Below are 26,403 nucleotides of genomic sequence, written 5' to 3' on the forward strand. Positions count from 1 at the left end.
CATGTCTGGATTGTTTAGAGTTAGCACACCAGTTGCACTGGGTGGCTTAGAAACAGTCCAAGGCTAAATGCCTGGAACACAATTCATTTACCCTCACCTTCTCCAAGGAATGTGTGTATGTACATGGGGTTTTTGCTCAGTGCAAGGTAGCAGCAAAGAAGCTAACGATTACATACTGTATGGTTCAATATAGTATGGTGAGCCAGCATGGTAAAGTGCTAGTGGATTTCTCTGTATAATTGTATCTTTACAAGGTTTACTTTTAAGACCAGAAGAACTGTATTATAGTAGATTAGTTCGTGATGTGTCAGCATCTCCTAAAGTTTATGTAGCTAGCGTGTTTATGTTTGTGCCACGAGACTTTATATTCTAAACTGAACTGATGGAGATAGGAGTTTTCTTAACTGGGAACTCTGGAAAAGGCTGACTATTAGAGAGCAGGAAAACTCTGATGTTCTGCTGGAACACTCTGCTCAGAGATGGATTTAGGGGAACACAGCCAGTTCTCCCACACTAGACACCAAGCTGAGAGGGTGCCACAGTAGACATTGCAACAATGGGAGGCAATAGGAGGCAAGAGACGGGGTGGTGTAATATCAACAACAGATGGTGGGCCCAAGTCTCTAATACAGGCTTCCTCAACCTCGGCCCTCCAGATGTTTTGAGACTACAATTCCCATCATCCCTGACCACTGGTCCTGCTAGCTAGGGATCATAGGAGTTGTAAGCCAAAAACGAGGGGCCACTAGGGGCGCATCGTAAGATGGCTGACAATAACATCTCTCCGACCCACAGGAGGTAATTAGGAGGCTGTGATGGGAGTAAATAGCCTCCATACCCCCCCAAGGTTATGGGGGGGGCTGCCCTTGTCTGCTGTGTCCTATACCACCCCCGAATTTGTGGGGATGAGGGCACTAGGCAGTATGGCCTCCTGTGGATCTCGGTGCTCCTGGACGCTGTCTCTGATCCACGCCGCTAGCTGCAAGAACTTCAAAAGGAACAATTAGGAAGAAGCAAATGCACATATTTCAAGGAAGGAGGGGGAGTAAAGACTGCTAACTGAAGAGTTCTCTGATAAACAAGACGAGTCGGAGGAACAAGAATCAAACATGAGAAGATATGCCAAGACTCGGTATGGCAAAGGGACTGGATGGGGAAGGGGGAAAAAACTTTCCTTTCTTTCCTCTATGTGATTAAACAAGAATCCTCCCCCCCTCACAAGTCAGAAATGCCATTTTAATGACTTAAGCTGTGGATTTACAACTGTGTGGAGATGAATTTTCTAACCAAAGCATGTTTTAAGAAGAGCGTGGAAAGTTTAAGAGTTTTGGAATGACGCAGTTAAAAATACCGTCGCCATGTTGGCAAGCTCTGTTGGAGGACTTGAGTCTGGGAGAAAGAAAAGAGCTGTTTTTATATTGTGGGTGAGACTCCTCAGTGGGACTTAAGAACGACAGATCCTGAGATTAATGATGGAAAGAGCGATGTTATTTATGAAAGTGATGATATATGGAAACCATCTCGATATGAGGATTGGACGAATGGAAAAATCCACACAGGATATAATTGGTGTTTATCTGCTTAAGGAGATTATCAGAAGAGATCATAAAGAAAAAAAGAAAAAATATACGAACAAGATGAGATGTGGAAACAGCAAGATAAGACTGGATAGAATTATGAACTTTATTTGGACTGATTTGGACACTAACGCAGTAGCAAGAAGATGATCGGAATCCACCTTCGGAACTTGAAATATGGGTCCCCTCAACAAAAATTTAAAATTCGGCTTTGTAATTCGGAATTTATGTGATGTGATTTGATTTGATTGGTCGGTTAATAAAAATTAATTTTTTTTTAAAAAAAGGAGTTGTAGGCCAAAAACATCTGGAAGGCCAAGGTTGAGGAAGCCTGCTCTAACAGGTTCATGGGCCAACTGACTTCTACAAGTCAAAACATTTATCTTCCCCTTGGCCATTCTGTTCGTGTGTTAGTTTTCCCCACAACTGTAATACTCCCAAAAAAGTTTATGATAACAGTCCCTTGTGGCCCCTTTCATACTGTTCCAAACTGTGATCATTGAGTGGCTGATCGGGGCTTTACTTTTTGATCTGCATTGTTTTAAGGGAAAAAAAAAGATATTTGGAACTGTGTTTCTGGATCTATGTGTTGATTAGTTTTATTCTTTAATTCCTGGAAGAGAGAGAGATTTGTGTTTGTGGCATGTCCAACATATATAGTGGTACGTCCCTAAGCCGGCAGTTATGAGAAACCTGGTTGATTTTGGAGTTTTAGTGGGTACCACACCATCCATGTGTCACCTTTAACATAATTTATTGGGTGTGTGAGGAAACTGATTTTGGGACTGACTGATCGTGCAATTAGTTCTAGGCCATCTCCTCTATTTCTTTACCACAATCAGTTTCCCATAATTTCCTGAGACTTTCTATAGTACCCATGTCTAAATATACCAATATTTCATCAATATTAGAGACCAAACTTGTATTACTGAATCAATATCTGTCAGCTAGATACCCTAAGGCAAGCAAGGGAGGTAGGGTTTACTCTTTCATTTTAGCTTGTGCAAAGGATCCAGCTCAGGTTAATAATGCAGTTTTTAAACAGATTGGAATATTTAATTCTCTCTGTATGTATTTTGTGAGTATCGTACGCAATCCGGTTTAATCTGAGGTTAGAATGTTAAGTGGCAACTGATGCATTTCTTATGCAGCAGAAGCTTCCGGGAAGAGCCACAGGTCAGGGAAAGCGCTCGTGCTTTGCATTCACAAGGCGCTCGTGCTTTGCATTCACAAAGCTCTCAGAGATGCTGTCAAAAAGGGTCGTAAGAGGGGGAACGGATGAGACGCTCATAGAGCCCGAATAACGTGGGCAGCGAGAACCAACGATTACTTCCAAGGTCGCTTCACACGTTCGTATTTAATGAGAAAAAGAGGGCAGCCTTCAAAGTGGCAAGGGCAATACAAGATGCAACGGAAGACGGGCTCCTGCGCTTCTTCAAATTAACCTAGAACAAAATTCAGCAGGTGTTCAGCTTCTTTTACCTCTGGAGCCGTTTGCCGCATGCTTTAACCCAGCCCGCTATCTGCGCGCATGGGTCTGATTTCACAGCGCCAAGTGGAGCGAGAGAGAAGGCGAATAACATGGTCAGGAGGGAAATGCATAAGGAAGCGCGACTGCGAGAATAAAAGCAGGAAATGGGTTTAAGAAGGAACAGGTTTGCATTTCTTTGAGGAGCGGGGCTCGCGCTCCCAGCCCTTTCTTTTACTTTTCTCTTTCTCCCCCCCCCCCCGCCCCAATCATTTGCCGCGGGAGACGAAAACCGCGGGGAGCCAGTTGCTTTGGGATCCGCGATCCCGAAGAAAGATGCTTAAAGTTTCAGAGGGAAGCCAGAGAAGGAAGAGGGAGAAAGAGACGCCGAGAGAAGTCAGCTGACCGCTTTGGCTTCACGTGACGTCCCAGTCAACATGGCTGCGCCCAGGCACAGGCCGCTTTGGTTCGCTCTCGCTTGCTGGGCTGTGTGGCTCCGCGTCGCCGTGTGCTTGGAGGGAGGTCAAGGCACTTGTGGCTGCAGCAGCGCCAACCGGGCGAGCGGCGAAGAAGCAGCCGCGAGGAAGTACTCCCTGGAGGCCAATGTCGCCCATCAGCCAAGAGGTGGGCCGGAAAGCCCGCAATCGAAAGAGGAGGGCAGGCAGGTAGGTGGGTCAAGCGAAAGCGGCCGAAGGATAGCTGTGGGGAGAAGAAGGGGGAGGTACAGATGGTGGCACCGCAGAGACCAGATTAAGAGCATGGGGAAGTTTGGTGAACTTGTTCCAGTGGACTCTGCGGATGGCATTTGATCCGAACCAATGGCTTCAAGGTATAAGAAAGGAGATTACCACGGAACAACTTTCTGACTGTTCAGCAGTGGAACAGACTCCCACAAGGGTTGGCCGGCTTCATTGGTGACTGGATGGCCATCTGTCATGTATGATCTAGCTGAGATTCCTACATTGCAGGAGGTTGGGCTACATGACCCAGTCAGAGTCCTTTCCAACTCTACAAGAGGACCTCAAGCAAGGTTACCCAGGAGGTATCCTTAGAAGTGCTATGTGAACAAGTGTGGCTGTGTGCCTAAGTCTAAGGCATATTATAGCCTTCCTCTGTGTGTATCCTTGAGTACCACCAGAAAAAAAACACCACTGGCATTTCTCAGCCTGGTGTCATCCAGATAATTAGGGCTACAATTCGCATCATCTTTTCCTGCCTGCCAGGCTGACTGAGGAGCTCTAGGGAAGTGGCTGGGCAAAGGCAAAATCACTCAGACCTGTGCCTAGAAAGCACGACTTGTGGAAAACCTCTTGGCCCTGTGCTCTCTAGGCATGGGGCAAACAGAAATGGGGATAAGCCCTTATTGTGGAGGTAGCCATAGGTTTTCCTCTTCATCTAACATATCACATGAGAGCTGGGTTGATCAAAATACCATTTCACCAGCTACCTTTGTTTAGTTTGTTGTAAAAAGGCCACATTTTCTCATTAATAAACTTAAGTAACTGTGACAACACCCACATCCACAACATCTTGTGGACTTTTTGTTATTTCTATCAATAATATCACCATTCTATACCTCAGAAAGCAGAAATGGAATGATTTGTACAAGTTCTTTTTCACAGCTCGTGAGGATCCTAGGAGCTTGATTGCTTCACAGATTTGATCTGGTCTGGAATTTAGATTCTCCTGTTCATTGTTGGGTATAGCCATGCCGGCCCGACTGCACTGGCTGCCAGGTAGTTTCTGAGCCCAATTAAAAATGCTGTTTTTGACTTATAAAGCCTTAAATGGCTCAGGACTGCAATACCTCAAGGACTGCCTCTCCCCATATGAACTGACCCAGAACCAGTAATCATCATCTGAGGCCCTTCTTTATGTGCCTTCTCCACAAGAGGTCCAGAGGGTGGAAATATAAAAATGGGCCTTTTCTTTGGTGGCTCCCCACTTGTGCAATTCTCTCCCTCAGGGAGGCTTGTCTGGCGCCTTCATTACATATCTTTAGGCACTAGGTGAAAACATTTCGCTTTAATCAGGCCTTATAATACTTACAGTAACAGTAATAATGCCTAACAACTCATTGATTTGAAACAGGAGCACCATTAATGTGATGGCATTCAAAGATCTCAGGTAAATCACTTTCTCAGCCCTCAATGGGTTAGGGTTTATATACACTCTTCATCACATGATCTTGGGGTGGTTCACAGAATAAAATACAACATAAAAACACAAGTAAATAATTAAAGCAAAAACAATAAAATAATACTCCCCTTCCCACAGACACCTTTAAAAGGCTGTAGAATATTAATCAGTCCAAGGCCTGGTTGAAGAGGAACGTTTTCACCTGGAGCCTAAAAATATATAATGAAGGCGCCAGACGAACCTCCCTGGGGAGAGCATTCCATGAACGGGGAGCCACCACAGAAAAGGCCAGTTCTTGTGTTGCCATCCTCCAGACCTCATGTGGAGGAGGCACAGGAAGAAGGGTCTCAGATGATGAATGCAGAGTCCAGGACTCTGAAACTGAGGATCGCAAATGGGATTCCTTCATTCTGGCAGAACATGCATGCAGTCCAGTGCTGGAATGCTCAGATCCTTAAAAATATGTTAGCCCACCCATAAGATATGAAACTGTCTTCAGATCTGCACACAGCTACCCTAGAGTTTGATGCTGTTGCTGTCTTGACCACTGAATTCCGAACTGTCTAGTAGAATAAAGGTCTGGTTGCATGGTACTAAGTGCAGCTTGATAAAGAGTCTATCCCAATGAAAAGATACTGTATATGATTGCGTTGTTAATTTTAATGGGAAGACTGATATCTAGCAAGCATGACTGGGTGTGGAATGACCACTGTCAATGCTAAATAGAATTCATTTCAGAGAATGCTTGTACAGTTCTGCCAGTCTTTTTTTGGGTTGGTTGTAAGGTAATTAGAATTTCCAACTTTCTTTTAGGATTCTGGAAGGAGCATGGCAAATCTAAGGCTATTGGCATGATTGTATTTTGTGTAGATACGATTTTAAGCAAGTTTCTAGAAGACCATATGATTGCAAAAGAAGTGAAATTGAATCCCAGGACCCGTTCACACACCATTGGCAAAGAAAGAGTCCTGACTTTGGTGTCTCCTCATGGTGTCTGAACATGACATCTGGACAGGTGTGGTGCCATGGCTTTCCCCAAGTCTCCATGGTTGAAGTCAATGAAGTGCTTCCTAAGACCACTAAATAAAGACAGGAAGCATGCATTTAATTCAGTGGCTGTCCTATTCTTGGGGCTTCTGGCAATTTGAAGATACCTTCTTACTTCTTACTATATTATATAATCAGACTTCTAGCCTGCAGCTCCTTTTTTGCATATAGTAGGTGTCTTTGGGAGGGCGTGTGCCAACTGCAGTATTGGCAGTGGGTAGTTATCTAGGAGCTAGTGGGCAATTTCTGCTGGAGGCAGAATGTATTACATAGCACACATGTACAATATGTTCATAAATCGCAGGGTTCACTCTGCATCTTATTCGCAGAGCCTTCAGATACTTAAAAGGCTTCCAGGAATAAGAGGTATAAGTGCTTGCCTTATTACCTTACAATTGCTCATCTTTGCATTACTGAGGAGAATACAGTTCGCAGCAGTTCTGAATTTACTTAAGGAAGAGCAATTCAACTGAAGAAACTTAAGTAGGGCTTTGGAATCTAGTTCCTTAAAGGGTTTCAAGAACAGTTTGGTAGTGCTTGTTGAAGATACTCCCCATCCCAATAATTGCTAAGGGTCTTGGCAGACCATGCAATGATTTTTCTGCAATTGTAATGCACTATGCGAGATGCTATATGATTTTTAATAGTATTTTCTTGCTTCTTTTATTTCTTATATTATATTTCATTGTCAAGGTAAAGGAACCTTGGACAGTTAAGTCCAGTTGAATTTGACTATGGGGTGTGGCGCTCATCTCCGCTTTTAGGCTGAGGTAGCCAGTGTTTGTCCGCAGACAGCTTTTCCGGGTCATGTGGCCAATATGACTAAACTGCTTCTGGTGCACAAAACACCGGAACACCATGTTGAGCGCCAGAGTGCACAGAAACACTGTTTACTTTCCTGCCACAGCAGTACCTATTAATCTACTTACATTGGTTTGCTTTCGAATTCTAGGTTAGCAGGAGCTGGGACAAAGCAATGGGAGCCCACCCTATCTCACAGATTCAAACTGCCCACCTTATGATTGGCAAGCCCAAGAGGCTCAGTGGTTTAGACCACAGCGCCACCCGCATCCTGGTATATTTATATACCTTTATATTTTATTGTATTACAGATTGAATTCCATAAACATTTAATATCCCATCTTTAACCAGAAATCCACAGACAAGCTGTGGACCAGCTGAATGAAGTTTGTGGACCATTGGTGGACCACAGCTTAGGAGCAAAGGCCTTCTTGCTACCTATCAGGTCATTTCCAATGTCATGCTTCTGTAAAATCAGTAGAACTAATTTGAAGCAACTGCAAAGTTGCTAGCTTGAAAGACCTTATAACCCACACTGTGGTCTGGTTTTAGTGGTTTCCAAATTATCTTCAGGAAAGATGGCGTGGAAATGTGCAGTCAGTGTTTCTAGTGGTTAATTTCAGTTGTAAGCAAAATAAAACCCGGGCACTCCGTGAACCTTCTAGATTTTGTTATCTTCTGTATCCGAGATTTTAGGACAGCACATACTCATGTGCTTCCCTAATATCTCGGATACAGATAATAGGGTGTGTTTCTGAATGTACTGAAAATTTTTTACAAATTGAAGTACAGAGTTGACACAGTGAAAAGACACTTGATCAGCAAACCAGCAATCTCAAGTTGTCAGCAAAAGCCCAGCTGCTGCCTTTGCTTTGCTGAAGGAGCAAGCGCCTGTTCTGGCAGGGCTCTGGTGCAGAATGGAGGACTGTTTTGGGTGATGCTATACAGAATGTTGCGTATGCCTGCCAATGCCTTTTGCTGAATAGGAATTGGATCTGCAAAGCTACTGGTAGATGGATCTTGTGTGCTGCTGGAGTTATTAGAATCGGGGGGTTGACACCATGCAAGAGGATGAATTGTGTAATTGCGCAGTATATTTGATGCTTTGCTCAGCTCTGCCAATTCTGTCCTGATTAATTTGAGCGGCTTTGTGGCAAGCACTTTTACAAGCATGCCCCTTCATGTCATTACTCTTTGCTGAATGCCCCTGGCTGTTTCTTTTGTTGCACAGCAGCATTTAGATAAATGCTTCCCAGAACTGCACATAACCTCTCATACTGAACTTGCAGTCTCAGTTGTTGGTTGTTCCATAATTCTAAGTTACAGCAATAAGTGCTAGTGGTCCAGGACTGCAGGAGCAGCCAGTCTTTATCTCTCAACGTTTTATCATTCATTGTCTGGAAATGACTAGAACAGAACTGATGGCTGGGAATCTCTCTCTAGTCTTCCTTTTCCCAATAGAGTATGGTGAGTACAGCTATCTTTGCTGCTGTTCCTGGGACCTAGAAGTTTTCATATTCTGAGTAGGTGACACCAGAAACTTCTATAAATGGCGAAGCTAAGGAGCTGGGGCCACCCATACCCACCCCATATAGCTGCAGCAAGTGCAGGTGGCTTTGCCACTATATATTTGCCTAGGGCAGGAATGGGGAACCTGTAGCCCTCTGGAGGATGTTGGACTGCAACTCCCATGAAGCCCAGTTGACATGGCCAATAGCTAGGGATGATGGGAATTGTAGTCCCTGGTTTAGGGAAATATGTAGCTGATTCCTTATTAAAGACAAAACAAGGTACACAAGTATACGTCATAATAATACTCAAGGGTGTTTTTATGCTACATAATACTGGATAGAAACAACATTTGAAGTCAGTGTGGTGCTGTGATCAGAGTGTTTTGTTTATTCATATACAGTGGTACCTCGGGTTAAGGACTTAATTCGTTCTGGAGGTCCGTACTTAACCTAAAACTGTTCTTAACCTGAAGCACCACTTTAGCTAATGGGGCCTCCTGCTGCCGCCGCACCTCCAAAGCACGATTTCTGTTCTCATCCTGAAGCAAAGTTCTTAACCTGAAGCACTATTTCTGGGTTAGTGGAGTCTGTAACCTGAAGCGTATGTAACCCGAGGTACCACTGCATTACATTTCTATCCTGCTTTTCCTCTAAGGGGCTTGAGGCAGCGTACATGGTTTTGCCCATCCTCTCCTCCTTAAGTTTTATCCTTGCAAAAAAAACCTGTGAAGATAGTGCTTGGTCCAGGGTCACTTTGTGAGATACATTGCATTGGCTCCCCATGTTGTGTCTTGGTTTTGGGAGACGCAGGTTCAAATTTCCTCTTGGCCTTTTACTGTGTGACTTAGACAAGTCACTGTCTATTGGATTACCCTATTTTTAAAGGAGTACACTATGAGGTGAATGTTGGGTGAACTGCAAAGCACTGTTGTGTCTTTGAGCTACCATTATTTATCTTGCTAACTTTTCCTCGTGACTTTAGAACAACTTTGGCTTGATCAAAAGCAATTTTCCATTTGCAAAGAGCTTTGCAAACTCAGCACATTCTGGCATTGTGCCAGGAGGATATTAATTAATTGGATGTCTCAACTCCTAAAACTCATTTTTACTGAGGAAAATATGATTTGTGAACATAATCCTCCCCTACATTCCCCTCCCATTTGTACATTAGATATTTGCATGTTAGCTAATACATTGAGCACAACTATCGTTCATTTGATAGGGGAACAAATAAAAGTCAGAGGCTATAAAATAAAAAGCGATCTTTCCCTTCATTCCAGCTCTTTCAGACATTGGCAGCAAACCTTAGAATGCCAAGGACAAACTAAAAGGAAAATAATTTCACCATTAAGAAGTTTAAAGACTCCAAGTTTTTCTGCGAAGGGCTAATATATGAAATGGCATGCTTGCATGTTTTGTTTCTGTGCTGATAACACTTCTGGTTTTTTATCCTGTGTCTTGGAATGTGTCTGAAATTTTGAACTGGAGCTTGTTCTAGTAATTTATCTTTGTGGTATGGTTGCTGTTCCCTCATATTTGGCTTCCATGATTGATCTCCTCAGGCACCCTACTCACATTTATTTATTCATTCATTCATTCATTCCTCACTCACTCACTCACTCACAGGGCAGTTTACAGTATAAATCACATGTTAAACCAGCAGTCAATTTGGAGACCAGTGTGCAAAGCTCTAACCGCTCCACGTGTTGGAGGTTGAATTTCTGAAGCGAGAAAACATGTGCACTCAAGGAACTTCCCTGCAAAATTTAGAAACTTGGTCTTCCAACTTATTTATTTAATCAATTCGTATACTGCCTTCCAAGAAAGAAAGAAAAAACCATTCCCAAACTGTGCTTGCCCCAGCTGTTGTGTTTTACATACAGGTAGAATATCTTAAGTGTGCTAATTCATTAGTAACACCTGTAAGTCTATATCACGTGTCATCCAAATTTCCTCTCGCTCTCCAAGCTTCAGCGAAAGCCTGTATTCGCCCCATAGGATGCACACAGATTTCCCCTTCATTTTTGGAGGGGGAAAAGTGCGTTCTATAGGGTGAAAAATACGGTATTTATAAAAAAGTATTTCTATACCACTGTGTCATAAAAATATATCACAGCAGTTTACAACAGTATAAAACCATACAGTGAAAAACATGAAAAGTTAAAAACAAGTTAAAATGGAAAACAAATAAAAACAAATCAGTAAGCCATTGTGGGGGATTACTCATAATCACCTGCATAGGCCTGTTGGAATAGAAAAATTTTCAGCAGGCATTCAACAGTTGACACTTGTTGTTGTTATGACATAAGGCTGGGGAGGGGAGGGGAAGGAAGATCAGTGAAATGTCCAGAATGCATCTCTAATGAATTTTTAATATATTATATATATTCACATTAACACTAAGTCAGGGTCAATTCTTGTGATGTTGTTAGATCATAGTTCTCATTATACCTGACCATTGGCTTTGCTGGGAACGATGATGATGATGATAATTTATACCCTGCCCATCTGGCTGGGTTTTCCCAGCCACTCTGAGTGGTTCCCCACAGAATATTATTAATAATAAAGTGAGAAAACACCAAACATTAAAAACTTCCCTAAACAGGGCTGCCTTCAGATGTCTTCTAAAAGTCAGATAGTTGTTTATTTCCTTGACATCTGATGAGAGGGCGTTCCACAGACGGGTGCCACTACCGAGAAGGCCCTCTGACTGGTTCCCTGTAACCTTACTTCTCGCAGTGAGAGAACCGCCAGAAGGTCCTCGATGCTGGACCTCAGTGTCCGGGCTAAATGGTGGGGATGGAGGCACTCCTTCAGGTATACTGGAGTCAAACAACAGTGAGACGACGTAAAGTGTGCTATTGCACCAAGTTGTTCAGAAGCTGTGAACAGCATTTCTGCTCTGCATGAGCAAGTAAACAAACCATAAACAGTTTATCTTAGTGTAACTTCTGAATCCAGGGCCCGTGGTCTATTCCATCCTTAACAAGCTGCGACCATGGATTCAACAGCAAGCCATGATTTAAGGCCTCCCAGCGATCATATTTCATTGGAGCAAAACAAAACCCGGTCTGAGGTTCAGCCATTGTACTATTCTTCATGGCTAGTTGACCCACTCATGTGATGGGAGAAGCAAAATGGGTATGTGTGCTACACAAGCAGCTTATGTTACCTGCCCCCTCACCTGACATCATGCCAGATGTGTGACAGGTGGGTGTCATTTGGGGACTTGGCAAACCAAGGGGGAGAGGCCTGGCCGGCCATATCTGGCCTGCAAGCAGATCCCTCACCCCTCTATATAACATAAACAAGTTTGAATTCTGCTGGAGACTTAAAACCAACATTGATGTTAAATAGCAATACAAATTGGACTCCCTTGGGATGTTGTCGACTCGCCTTTCTTGGAGGTTTTTAAGCAGAGGTTGGATGGCCATTTGTCATGGATTCTTTAGTAGAGAATCTTGCCTTGCAAGGGGTTGGACTAGGTGACTCTTCCAGCTCTACAGTCCTGTGATTCTTTGAAATGAAGAGCATGCACTTTAGGAGCTATATTTCCTTTACAGCTAAGGCTGAAAATAATTCACGCAGGTACATAATTAAAGGTATGCTGAAATTTAGCTTCAAGGACAATATTGAGAGGCTGTTGTTTTTGGTTTTTTTTTAACTGTGCATTGACGGGCGAGAATCTGCCTTCATACGTCAGTGTGGGATGATTCAGTCGCTGAAGCATAAAAGAAGGGTTTTTGTTCTTCTGCCTTTAATTTTTGAAATGCTCCTGTTCTTGTGTGTGCTCCAGAGATAACCGAGGGGTGAGCTATTAATCTGTGATTTCTGAGCCAACTTGGAACAGCTACCTTAGCAGTAGTGAGTCAGCAAGAAATGGGAAGATAGGCAGAGCTGCAGTTCATACCTTCGTCAGAGTCTTGCATTTTATTTAGATCAAAAGAAACTTGTGCACACAAATAATTGCGTCCCGCCAAGCAATAAACCAAGGAAGAGAGAACACAGAACTCCTCAGCTGATGGGTTCTGTTGATGATGATCACAAGGCATTTAGGCAACTGCTGCGCTTGAGAGATGCAGGAGGTATTGCTAATATTAAACCCAGCCCAAGCTTAGGAAATAAACAGACTTCTGTTGAAAGCATGTGTGTCTCTTTTTCTTTAGGGAACTTCCCAGTTCTGGGTGCGCTGCTAACTTTTGTGCCCATTTTGTATTTGGCTTGATTATAAAGAAATCTAATGAAGCTGAATCTCTGTGCTGGGAAATGTTCTACCTGTTGGATTTTTGCCTGTTAGGTGGTTGTGTCCAGGCACAGGAGGGATAAAGAAAGAAATAGAAAAGAAAAAGATGATCCAGTCTTGGAGCACAACAGTTTGGAACTGAAGGCAGAGCTGTGGAGGTTTATTTGAATGTAGACTGCAGTTTTTGTTCACTGACAGCCTTGTTGCTTGAGACTTACAATAAACCAAATATATTAGTGCTGTTTTGAAAGGTCCTGTCTACCATCTTGATGCAAGATGACATCCAAATTTTATTCAGAAATAGACTTTCTGCCTCCCTGCAGTCAGAATAGTCTGTATTACAGTGGTGCCTCGCAAGACGAAATTAATTCGTTCCGCAAGTTTTTTCTTCTTGCGAGTTTTTCGTCTTGCGATGCACGGTTTCCCATAGGAATGCATTGAAAATCAATTAATGCATTCCTAAGGAAAGCGCCTTCAGACCAGGTCCGGGGACAGTCTGTCCCCCGACCTCTTCTGAAGGCTGGGGGGGGGGGCACAAGGGCTTTTCTTCCCACCCCCAGCATTTTAAAAAACCCCGGGACAGCGGAGGACTTCTCCGCTGTCCGGGGCGATCTTAAAATGCTGGCGGGCGGCATTTTAAAATCGCCCGGGACAGCGGAGGACTTCTCCGCTGTCCGGGGCGATGTAAAAGCCCCTGGGAAGGCAGGCAGGGGGGACAAAGACTTTTGCCTCCCGCCCGCCTTCAGAAGAGGTCCTGGACCTCTTCTGAAGGCGGGCGGGGGGGCGAAAGTCTTTGCTCCCCCCCCCGCTTGCCTTCAAAAGCCGTCCGCGATAGCGGGAAGCTCTTCCCTGCTATCCCGGACTGCTTTTAAAATGCTGGCGGTGGGGAGCAAAGTTTTTCGGCCCCCGCCGGCCTTCCTGGACCTCTTCTGAAGGCCGGAGGGGGGGAAAGGCTTTGCTCCCCACCACCAGCATTTAAAAGAGGTCCCCGGAGATTTCCCTATGGGCTTTCGTCTTGCGAAGCAAGCCCATAGGGAAATTCGTCTTGCGAAGCGCCTCCAAAACAGAAAACCCTTTCGTCTTGCGGGTTTTCCGTCTTGCGAGGCATTCGTCTTGCGGGGTACCACTGTATTTTGTCTTCATTTGTTTTTCAAACTTCATCTCAGTCTTCTTTGAAGCACACCTTTACATATACCCCCATTGTCATTTACCTCTTTTGCATTCAGTGTCTACTGATTTCCCATCCTGCTCTGTTTTGCCTGTGTATTACAGTAAAGCTTCAGATATCCCCACTATCAACAACCTGAAGCTCCCCTAGCCCCTTTAAGTAACTTAAATCCATTGATTTCAATGGGTCTACTGTGAGAAGCACTAACATTGATGATTACCAAATATGACCTCAGTGTAAAGGGTTTGGTCAATGGCAAGCCGACGACCATACAAGTACAGCAATTGCTTCTTTCCACATCCAGCATGGAAGGAAAATGAGGAGCTTTGCTGATATGTACTTTCCTGAAACAGCCTTCTTCATTTTGCAGATGGCCTCTATTCCAGCTGGAGTGTTCACAATGGGAACTGATGCGCCAGCTATACAACAAGATGGAGAGTCACCCGCCAGGAGAGTCCACATTGACCATTTCTTCATGGATCGCTATGAAGTCAGCAATGCAGAATTTGAGAAGTTTGTGAATGCCACTGGCTACCTCACAGAGGTAGGGAATAGAAATGTTTGGGGTATTTTTTCACAGCAACTTTGCAGGAAAACAGTAACTTACAAAGCGATCGTATGTGATGGATTAAGATAAAATAAAATAAATATAATACTGGCGACTTCCCGCTTAAGAGGGGGTTACGTTCCGGGCCCCTGTGCACATAAGCAAAATGTGTGTAAGTGGGGAGCCTCGTCAGAGCAGGGAACTAGGGCAATTTAAGAGGCATCAGAAATAACTTTTTATTTTATACTGTACCTTTGCCTCCCGATCACCAGAAAGGGCAGGGAACAGCTCTTCTGATCCTGCTGCAATACAGTTTCCTGCCCAACAGCTGTTGAGTGGGGTAGCGCTGCAGCAGTGAGAGGTCCCGTGCGCCATTTTGGGAGCCCATTGGTTCTTTTTAAAAAGCCTTTCAAATATTTATTTCTGGACTTTTGGCTCACTGACGTTCTCTTCAGGCTCTGAGGAGAGACTCCTCATGAGCCTTGAGGACTTTCCAGCTCTTTCTCGCCATTTCCAGGATTGCTTGCTTGTTTGCTTGACTGACTTATTTTCCGGCACCACAAGTATACGTGATAGCCGCTGACTTCTGGTCCTGCCCTGAGAAGATGCACCCTACTTAATAATAATACAATATATAAAATGTTTTTGCATAGTGAACCATTTCCCATGGATTTGCTGGTCTTCAAATCCCACCTTAATGACAAGTTCATTAGATGCTTCTGATCAGGCTGCTTTCTTTCAGCTTCTCCCCTACTTAATAATATCTCTGACATGAGCATGAGCTTTTAAAAATAAACCTCTAAATGATAATAATAATTGAATTTGAAACATTATAAAATAGTATTCCCAATCAATGGAAGTAGAAATGTTTGCTGCAGCTGCCACCTGCTCTTCTAATCAAAACCAACAGTTGTTTATTATTATTATTATTATTATTAATTACTACTACTACTATTATTTTCTATTATTTCTATACTGACCTTCATTTAAGGATCACAGGGTAGTTTACAACAGAAAAACACAAAAATGCGCACCATAGTAATAAATAAAAACAATACCCTCCCTCCACACAGTTTAAAAGGCCATAGATTGTTTAATTAGCCAAAGGCCTAAGAGAAGAGGAATGTTTTTGCCTGGTACAAAAGTGCCAGGGCCAAGCCTTCCTGGGGAGAGTTTTCGAGAAGCAGGAAGCCACCGCAGAAAAGGCCCGTTCTCATGTTGCCAGCCTTCAGACCTCTTTTGGAGGAGACATACAAAGAAGGGCCTCAGATGATGATCTCGGGGTCTAAGTCAGTTTATATCTTAACAATGGCTTTAGGAAGTTCCTGGGTATATCTGCACCAACTTCTGTGGTGTTAAGAACCATCTATAGATATGTTTCAAGGTCAGCTCCCTTCTTTTGGCTGAGATGGATTTAAAGGGAGGTTGAGACCACAGTTTAGTTCACTGGGTAGGGTTTATTTCGTAGTCTATGAGGGAGAAAAATAGCTTTAGGAACGATCATGACCTTGAGCAGAGCGATCTTGTCATCTCCCTGTGAGTCTGCCGCATGGCGTATTACTTCCTTTAACAACAAAACCTGAATTGCTGTTAGGGAGGATTAAGTAAAGGCCATTGTGCGCTTAATTGTCTGATTTGATGCTTTCTTCTTTTGGCATTTTGGAAATGAAAACACTGGTGCTGCAAGCATGCAAATCCAATTGACTTAGAGTTGCCTCTTCTTCTCTCCCCCTCCCCCCCTTTCTTCTTCTCAGGCAGAAAGATTTGGAGATTCCTTTGTATTTGAAGGTGTGTTGAGTGAACAAGTGAAGACTGGAATTCATCAAGCTGTGAGTCACATACCTTCCTAGCTATTGTGTTTTGGCCTGATAATTCAAGGCTGTGAACATTTTATAGTAATAATACTAATAAGTCTGTTGTAATCAAAGTATGTGGGAACCTGCAAAGATGTGTTAGATTTCAGTACAGGAAACATTATCATAATTATTTTCAAGGATTATTAGTTCATGTTAATTTTGTCCATTGTATTCCTCAAACTCCTTGGGAGAAGAGCAAATACAAGTATAAAGGAAAAAGTATATCAGAAGTAAATGAGGTTGTGGCTGGGTTTTCTCTCCTTTCTAGCTCAGCCTACACAAGTAGAACCCTGACAGAGACACATGCCCGACTCTCCCTCCTGGTCGATCGTTCGGGAGCTTCAAAAGCTTTCTTCAGCCTGAACATCACAGCGACTGATGCCAACAGACATCGGCACACTTAGGGATCCGCCGAGTTTGCGCATCATGCGTAACAGACCTCAACAACACAGCATTTTGGCTAATCTACTTTATTTACATATAAACATGCACAGAGTACTGCAACATGGCTCCCTCTTTCTCTAGCATCAGACAGCAAAAACAAAACAAAACAAAGGACAACAGTCCCACTTCACGGAACACAGTAACACAAACATCCTGTCTCCGTCACTTCCCACTCTGTGGAGCCAAAACCTATACCGTCATGTGATAGACAACAATCCCATGACTGCAATCATGGAGCAGGAATTCTAACAGTGGCTGGGTTTTCTCTCCTTTCTAGGGGTTGATGCAGTGACCCATGCAAACAGAGCTGTGCCTTTCCTTGTAAGCAGTAATATGAGTCATAGAATTGTAGAGTTGGAAGGGATTCCAAGGGTCATCTAGTCCAACCCCCTGTGATGTTATTGTTGTCATCTCTGTCCATTTGGCTTTCACAGGCTCTGAAGATGCCTGCAAATTAGTTGGTTGACACCTACAAGGTGCTTTTGGAGAGCTCCTAGAAAGGAAATGTAGCTCAGTGGTAGAGCATCAGCTTTGTGTGCAAAATTATTGATCATTTTACTCATCTACAAACACAATAGAAATACTGAAACCAATTAGAAAAGACACAATGAATAATAACTTTTATAAAAAGAAAACCAGCTATATAAATGAGGTCTAAAAGAGGCTACAAATACTTAAAAACACTTAAAGTTAAGGGCCAAAAACCCAGTAAAAAAGAATTTTTTTGGCTTGGTGCTGGGGAGAACATTCTAGAAGTAAGGAGCTGCCATTGACAGGGCACTTTTTTTTCTGTAGCCAGCTTCCAGACCTCCCATGAAGGAGGCTTATGGAAAAGGGCCTCAGATGACGATTGCAGGGTCCGGATCCGTTCATGTGGGGAAAGATGGCTCTTGGTATCCTGAGTGTGGCGGAGCCACCCTCCTGACAACAGCATTGCTGCAGCTTACGTAGACTGTCCTGGGGCAGTGGTGAAGTTGGGGTTGCATTGGACTGACTCCACTGAAGTGTACATGCCTCCTCCACACTGCTGCTGCCTCTTCCCAACACTTTCTGGGTAATCCACAGCGACATCCGTGAACCCAGCTGTTACTACTATCAGGAAGCCAACTTCCAATCACAGAATGATAGAGTTGGAAGGGACCCAGAGGGTCATCTTAGTCCAACCCCCTGCAATGCAGGAATCTCAACACATGGACCCTCCCCTATCCAGTTTGAAACTATACCAGACACTGCTTATCTTTGCAAATGCGCTAGCAGTGTTAATTGCTGCACCGCTAGATAGCCCATGCACTCACACATCCTTATAGGCTAGCATCTACAAATGTGTGATGTGGGAACGGGCTGTGAAACTGAAAACTAAGGACAACATTTGACTAAATTGTTGCAAGGAATAGAACATTTTTTTTAAAAAAAAAAGGTAAAGGACCCCTGACAGTTATGTCCAGTTATGAACTACTCTGGGGTTGCGGAGTTCATCTCGCTTTACAGGCTGAGGGAGCTGGCGTTTGTCCGCTCTGCAGATAGTTTTTCCGGGTCATGTGGCCAGCATGACTAAGCCGCTTCTGGCGAAAGCAGAGCAGTGCACGGAAACGCCGTTTACCTTCCCGCTGGAGTGGTACCTATTGATCTACTTGCACTTTGACGTGCTTTCGAACTGCTAGGTTGGCAGGAGCAGGGACCTAGCAACGGGAGCTCACCCCATCGCGGGGATTCGAACCGCCAACCTTCCGATCGACAAGCCCTATGCTCAGTGGTTTAGACCATATCGCCACCCGCGTCCCGAGGAATAGAACTAGCATGATACAATTTCCCCCCTCTCTTTCCCCAACCCCATGTGAAGCCACTGCTGCCCACAAATCACCTCCAGAGGGTTGTAGGAACTCCCAGAACAGATGGGGGGGGGGAGATATTGATTCGTTGCTCAAGGAGAAATCCCTGCACTGGTGAATGAGCTGTTTAATGCTACCACCTCGGTTGTGGAGGTTTCACTGGAGGTTTTTAAACAGAGGTTGGATGGCCATCCACCTGTCATTCTTTAGCTGTGATTCCTGCATTGCAGGGGGTTGGACTAGATGGCCCTTGGGGTCCCTTCCAGCTCTACATTTCTATGAATAAAACCCTAAAATTCAAGGTGGTGGTGATTATACCTGTATAACAAAAACAAAACCTTGCTAGGTGACTTGAAGGCTTACAGAGCAGATAAGCTGTTCAGAGTCAGGATTAAGTGCCTTGCAGTGCTATACAGATGTTGTCCCTCTGTTTTGCTTCTGCTTTTCACCTGAGAAATACAGTTTGCCGAGAGGGGCAAGAACACATTAATTTCCCCTTAAACACATGTAGGGGGCCTCTTGTGGGCTTTCAGTTGCATTTTGGCTGGCTGTTCGGGGAGAGCGCCAGGTGACTTAGTGTTTTTGTACCTTAATCAGTTTAGCTTTCGCAGAAGTGATTCATCTTACCATGCTCCCACTGTGCTCTCAAAGGAAAATATTATGCATTGGATAAATAATAGCACACACTGGAGCACATTGTGTGCAGAGCTTCTAGGTGCAATTAGACCTCGCTGGGTTTATTCTTTGTTGTTGAAGAAAGTGGAAGCTGTGAAGAAAAGGGGAGAGAGGAAACTTAACAAATCTGTTAAGCCACAGTTTAAGAAACCAACGGAGTGTTGACTCTGACCCGATACATGTGGCAAAACAAAACTCCCTCACCTCCCTCAACTCTTTGGGGAAATGGGCCCTGCTTCTGCTGTTGACGAACTTTGAGGTGACATGCTTGCTGCTTGTAGGGCAAGATAGATGGCCTATTTTAAATTCAGCTAGAAGGATCTTGTTCAGCAGCCTCCATGGTTTTGTTGTTGTTGTTTTTGCATCCTTTGAAGTTGAAGGATTCTGATAAATGCTGAATGGCAAAGGATTCTGTGATTGCCAGACTCTGCTCCTGTTCGTGGGATGGAGGGGAATTGGGCAAGTCTGACAGACATATGGTAAAGCTGGGAAGTGTGTGTGTGTTCCAGAAATGCTTAGTTTTAAGTGTCAAGCTCTGGTTTTCAGAAGCCTGAAGAGGCGTCACTGCTTCCAAATGGGGCTCTGGAGCTTAAACCTGTTGGGAGTTCAAGCTCAGATATTTCCCATCACCCCTGGTCATTGGGCATGCTTGCTGAGGCTGATGGGAGTTGTAGTTCAGCAACCTCTGGCAGGTCAAAGGGTCCCTACGCCTGCACTACAACATGCTGACTCTCAGCATCACACAGGCACATAATAGGGGAGGGCTGCATACACTCAAGGTGATGGATTTGTATCTAGAGCACAATTTTAGTTTTTCAAAATGGCATGGCCTGTTGAACCCAAAACTGATTATTACTACAAAGGCCAGCACTTCAAGGCCTGCTGTTTTATAGTGGCTGGGCAGGGGTGATAGTGACATTTGCCTTATGGCAACAAAATGATCCCCTCAAAGGCAGGCAGGCAGGGAATGCATGCCTCTCTAAAAATATTTGCCCTGCCGTATTGTTTCCCCCCTCAAGGAATTGTCAATTTTGGCAGGGAAGTAGAAATGCTGTAATTAAGCCCCCCCCCCCTCTTTATTTGTTAGCATGCCTTATAAAACAAACACATGTGAAATACCATCACAAAACCCTGCAATAAACATTGGGAGATTGTCCATCTCTCCCTTAGAGAGCTATTCAGGAAACAAACCATTTTAATATTCTGTTTGCTAATCTGTGCCTCCACATTTTACTGTACTACCCTGAGTCAAATGGCAGAATGCCTTTTTTTAAAAAAGCAGCTATTCTGTATGTCACGGTCCTTGGCCTAACTCAACAAGCATTGTCCCTGATGCTTGCAATTGGAAGTGAGTTGGAACTGGCTCATGGCCCAAAGTGTTAAAACGCTGTTGCTTCTTTCCAGCGATTTCCCCTATTTGGTTAGAGTAACTTTTAGAGGACTGTCCTTTGCCTTGTTTTTCAATATGTATTATTAGGACATCCTGGCATGCAGAACATCATCTGGGTAGGCATGGAAAAATGATATTATTCTGATGACTTTGGCCAGCAGCCTAGTGATGCAGGGACTTGCTTTTCTTGTGGTTTGGCATTCTTAACCTGTTATTTAACAGTTCACCCCAAAGTGTTTCCCTTTTCAAGTATGTAGGCTGGAATGGAGAATACAAAAGCAACATCTGGAGGAATATTTGCTGCTTGTTGTCTTTTTTTTAATATCCTTACATTTAAAGCATTAAATACAATGCAGTTTTGTTGCTAATTTTCTAAACTTTGAGCGCTCAGTTGTATGTAATTTAATACTGTGCGTGCACCCCCCCTCCCTTGGGTATAAATTGAATGGTGCTGGCAAGGCCAGGGCTGAGGAATACATACAATTGACATTCAGGCTTTATGATCACAGTCATTGACGCCATCTAAGGAACTAACAAGGGTCATACCTAAAAATATTGATTTGCACAGGCATTAGGAAAGGCAAGTCAACTTTGCATCAGGTTCCCAGTCCAAGGATGCAAAGTTGGATCCAAAAAGCAGGCAGGATTAATTTGTTTGGCACTGGATAATCAGTGGAAAAATTGCAGAGCACAAGAATACAGACCAATAAGGATCAAAGGGAGGATAGTTTGACATGTTTGTTTTTATTCTTCTAAGTAGCTGGTTACGACAGCAGTTTATCAAAACTTTATAAAATGTGGCCCCCTTAGATCTTCTGATCTTTACTCTAGCCTGGAAACCTGCCTGCCATATCCCCTGGGCTGCTGCTTCCACACATGCTGGGTTTTTGTATAGACTTCTCCATGATGGCTTTTGCATGGCCCTTTTTAATGCTGTTTGCCCTGCACTACTTCCAAACCAACTCAGCATCAACCCATTATATGGTGTCATTGTATGCCTTTGCATGGGAAGTCCTGTTGCACAGAAGAAAACCTCATAGATGAACTAGTTGCATATCAACCAATAATGGGGCATGGGGAATATGTGTCTGGTTTCTCCCTTGCTGTATTTGAACTAGAGGTCTGGGGAGCATGTGTGTATTGGTTTGGGTGACTGTAACTTTTTCATCTTTACCTTTTTTTTTGATGAACAATGTTCTATAAAATCTCTTGGAAATATCTCATCCGCATAGGTTAGCGCAACCTGAGGAGGCCCTCTTTTCTTTTTGTCTTGAGCAACTCTTCCCTCTTGGTATTATTTGCGTTGCGGTATCTCTGTATGGTCGGTGGCTGCTGTTTTCAAATTTAACGCAATTCTGTTGCTATGGAGGCAGAACGTTGAACAGAAGTAGGTCAATTCAGTACAGGGTCTGATGTGCTTGGGAAGCAGAGAAGCTTAGCTGGAGAGAAATGTGGATCAGGTGAGCACCAAAGGTGTCTCGCCTTGTGGACAGTCTGTTTGGAAGAGCACATGTACCTGTATTTAAGTTCATATCTTTCTGATCGGGGCTGTCAAATACGCTGAAGTGGACAGGGAACGTGCCGTGAGACAGGTGGGCTGATAGTCTTGTTTACTTTGCGTGGGTAGAAAAATAAATCGGGCCTGAAATTCTAAGAAGACTTGTTGTTGCCTTAGTTGACAGAGGTGGGGTTGAGCAATGGGAATTGTGCAGGCTGTCTCCGTTCCGGCTTCTGGAAGAGGAAAACTGAAAATAAAATAGCTGCCACATCGGTTGTTGCCCACAGAGTGACAGGGAAGCTTTGTCGGGTACGTGGGATGATGATAATGTGCAAGCTGATCCCATTTACTTTGGGGTCAGAGACAGAATTGAGGTTGGCAGTGAAAAGGACAGGCAGGTACTTATTGAGGTGTCATCCTACAGATGAGACTTGGATAATTGTATTGCCTGTTGCAGAGCCTGTTCCGGAGTAGAGAAAATGCTATGCTTGTCACTTCACAGGAAATGAAGACACACTCTTCGGGAGCAAAGGGTGGCAGCCTGAGGATGAGATAAAATATGGTGTAAACTGGTATCTGCTGACCAAGGAGCTTCTACCTTCCTCTCCCTGGTCCCCCCCCCAGCATGTTTCCCAAATTTTCTCCATAGTATTAGAGGACAAGCGGGCAGACATGAGTGGAGGTTGCCCTGAGTCAGTGATGCTAAAACCAGCTGGGTAGTGCTCATAGCAACAGTTTCTCCCCATGCCCACACCATTTTTAGTACATTTAAAAAACACCATATTATTGCCCAGAAGGATGAATGCTTTCCCACTGTACTAAAGAAGCTTAATGCTGAACACAACATCAGCAAAGCTACCTGTCTCCCCCAGTAATTTTCCTATCATTTTAGATTCATTTCCCATTCTTTTTTTATTTGTGCACCCCACCCCCTTTCATGGGTAAACATCTTGGGATGTTCCTTCGTCTGAGAGAATTCTGGTCTTCTATCCTTTCTCTTCCCTGCTCCTACTAGGAGGCTGGCAGCTGCATTGTACAGCATGTACAGTTTGGACATTGTCCTTAAGGGTGGCTACCCTGAGGTTACACTGCAGTGTCTCATCTTCCAGCTAATGAGGAGGCAAACAGTGGTGTGTTCTGACAAGCTGGATTTCTGACACATGCAGTGAGGGTGGGAAATCTTTTTCAACTCACAAACCCATCTGGGCAACCCGTCTAGGGCCAAATGCTGGTTGTGGGTGGAGCCAGAGGCAAAAGCAGGCAGAGCAATACATGTGAATTTTACCTTTTCCGTAGTAGGCTAGTTTCTACCCACACTCATGCAGCCTTCTCTGTCCTCCAGAGCAAGAGGCATTACAAATGCTAAAGGAGGCTCCAACAGAGGGCCAGTGAGAGGTGTGGCTGGGGAGTCCCAAGAACCTGGAGGGCTATATTTGAGCCCTCGGCCTGAGGTTCCCCATTCCTCACCTAGAGCTACCATCTGGCCTATGGACTCACTATTTCGGGAAGATACAAGAACCAGGCAGTCTTTCCCCCTAGATTGTGGGGCTCCCAACCATTATAACCTCTGTTTTATCCAGCTTTGGTTTGCTCATCTTCCGTCGCTCCACAACAGCCTGCACTAATTCAAAACCAACGCTGCTGCTCTTGAATTTGAAGATAATGAAACTGTGAGCAGATAACACAGAATATATTTAAAGCCTATTCAGCGCACATTTAAAGCTCATGACTCCCCACCCCCACCCCCTGGCAAAACAATTTTGGGAACCATAGTTTATTAAAGGTGCAGGAAATGGTAATTCTGTGAGGGGGGACACACAATTCTTGGTTTGCTCCAAGTGTATGGTTAATAGTAAACTTCAAATGGAGCAGGGGGGAAGCCCCTCTCAACCACTGGATCTAGGAAATGGTTTTCTTAGCAGCAGCAGCTAGCTCTGCAGCTTGGGAAGAAAACACCTATTTGTATGAAAGAGGTTGATTTGATATAATTAGCCATAAGACAAGACCTGCTGGATCAGACCAAAAGCCTTTTTTAGCCTCTCTTCTTGTTTCCTGCAGCAGCCAACCAGATGCCTTTAGGAAGCCCACAAGCAAACATGTGGTTTCACTGTCTTCTCCATGCACTGTTTCTGCGTCCATTGATATCAGCAACCAAAAACTGAGTCATATAATTTCCAGAGTCACTTCTGGTTTGCTTCAACTGCAAAATCTAAGTTTGGATCACTTGTGAGAGGTTTTTTTTTTAATACACAAAAATTGCCAAAACATGTCACATTAATCAAGAGTCCAGCTTTCATTCTTTTTTTTCTCGATTGTGCTACTTCTGATAGGTAACATTCAATACAATAAATTTCGTGAGAGAGTACAATAGAATTCACTTCAATTTTGTTAATTGAGCTTTTGGGAAATAACTAAAGTTAAGGCACTAAAGCTTCCTAACAAACAGGACAAACAGAATGTCAACATTCGTTTTCTTTTATTAAAAAGTGGCATTTTAATGGATTTGTTTTCTACAGTTAGGCACATCCAGCATTAGAGTATCGGACCTCATTTTATTGGCTTTATTTTCAGTAAATGGTCTTTGGTTTTGATGTCAAAGTGAAAAGACTTAAGAAGCTGTTTGGCTATTATCTCCGCACTCTACCCTGGTTGTGCTTCAGGCTCATGCATTTACCAACATGTATGAATCTTATATTGAATCAGAACAAATGCATGAACTGAGAAAGCCTACATTTATTTGATAAACTAAAAACGTTTGATATCCATTTTTGAGAGATACCGCAGTTTAGACAGTCACTTCTGCAAGGGAGTGCATGGATGGGTGGGTGGGAAGTGTGTGTGTGTGTGTGTGTGTGTGCGCGTGCGCGTGCATGCCTAATTCCTGATGTCACTATGCATAAGATGGCAGTTTTGGGTGGGAGGGAGAAGAATGCCTAATCCTTAAATGCACTTTCCTTGGATTTCCAAACATTAGCTGCTATGTATTACATGGGTGCTATTGTGAGTTAAAGGGTGGTAAACAAAGCAACGATGTTTCTTTAAATGGACATTTTCCTCTTTGAATCTGGAACCATTTCCAGTTTTAGAACACACAGTCTTGCCAACCTAAGGGAATTAGAAGTATTTTCATGATTTTGTAAATAACCACTCTGTAAACAGTCATCTTCAAAACAAATGTACCCCAGCAATGTTCCATAATTCTTTTAATGCAACAGCATGACAGTATTGCATTAGTAAGAATCGAAATTATCAAAGTAAACAGGTTAGCAATGGTACAATAAAGGGACCAAAACCCTTTTTGTTTTTTGTAATTTATAAGCCCTCCCTCTGGCAGAGTAAAGCTTGAACATGCAACTGTGGCAAGTATCCCAAGACCTGTAGGGAAAAAATAGATTTACTATTGATGATTTATATGACATATTTTAAGTTAGCAAAGCGCTATGGAATGTTCTTGCAGGGTTTTTTGCCCCATGTTTTCCCAAGAACTTTGGCTACTGCCATACTTATTTTGTAGGTGGACAACAGAGAGCGTAAAAGGAGTCACTCCCTCTCCGGCCAACATTGCATTGGCAGCAAACCTGCCTCCATGACTAGCATCTCTGTAGGAGACTGGTGTTTGTAGACATGTTTTGTTGCATGCACACTTTTACGCCAAAGATGTATGGATTTGCACATGAAAAGGGCCATACTTTGGTGGCACCGAGGCCAATAGCTCAGTTGCTAGAACAACATGACTCCTTTTAGGTGCGGTCTCCTCAGCTGTAGGCTCCAACCTGTGGGTTTCTCATTCTTGCAGCTGTTGGGAGCAAGCTGCAGTCCTGATTCTAGCTGAAAGAGCAGGAACTCTCATTGTACAGGACGTGGAGCTTTTTTATCAGACGTGGAGCTTTTTTATCAGATTAAGTATTGCGTTGCACAAGCAACAGTCTCTCCATTAGTACATTCCATCATCACAAACGTTTCATTGAGAGGAAAGAGGTTTTGAGACCTTTCACAGTAAGCAAAGGCTATGTGGAACCTGGCCCACGAAAGAATTAAAGATCTTGTTGTAAGACATAGCCTGGGTTGTTTGAGTGCAGATTAAAGTGTGCTTTGTTATAAGCTTGATATACACACACTTCTGTCAGCCGCAGCCAGCTTGCCCAATGGGCAGGAATGATGGGAATTGGCTGGGCAGAACGTTTGGAGGGTGCCACATTGGCTACCCCTG

At 43.7% G+C, this 26,403-nt stretch overlaps 1 protein-coding gene across 3 annotated transcripts in view; it reads left to right on the top strand.

The window, feature by feature from the left end:
- Positions 1 to 3,443: 3,443 nt before the first annotated feature.
- The window catches only part of SUMF1 (sulfatase modifying factor 1), a 71,624-nt gene continuing 48,664 nt past the window's right edge, over positions 3,444 to 26,403 (top strand). Inside the window, exons 1-3 of one of the 3 annotated variants that reach the window (XM_083493126.1) lie at positions 3,444 to 3,710; positions 14,325 to 14,498; positions 16,256 to 16,330. In XM_083493126.1, coding sequence (XP_083349252.1) covers positions 3,483 to 3,710; positions 14,325 to 14,498; positions 16,256 to 16,330 — 477 coding nt within the window. In that variant the 5' untranslated portion in view covers positions 3,444 to 3,482. The remainder of the gene's footprint in view (positions 3,711 to 14,324; positions 14,499 to 16,255; positions 16,331 to 26,403) is intronic. The other 2 variants (XM_083493125.1, XM_083493124.1) reach the window with 2 other exon arrangements.

This window comes from Podarcis liolepis (assembly GCF_965112155.1).
Source record: "Podarcis liolepis genome assembly, chromosome: 2".
In the NCBI taxonomy this organism is placed as follows: Eukaryota; Metazoa; Chordata; class Lepidosauria; order Squamata; family Lacertidae; genus Podarcis; species Podarcis liolepis.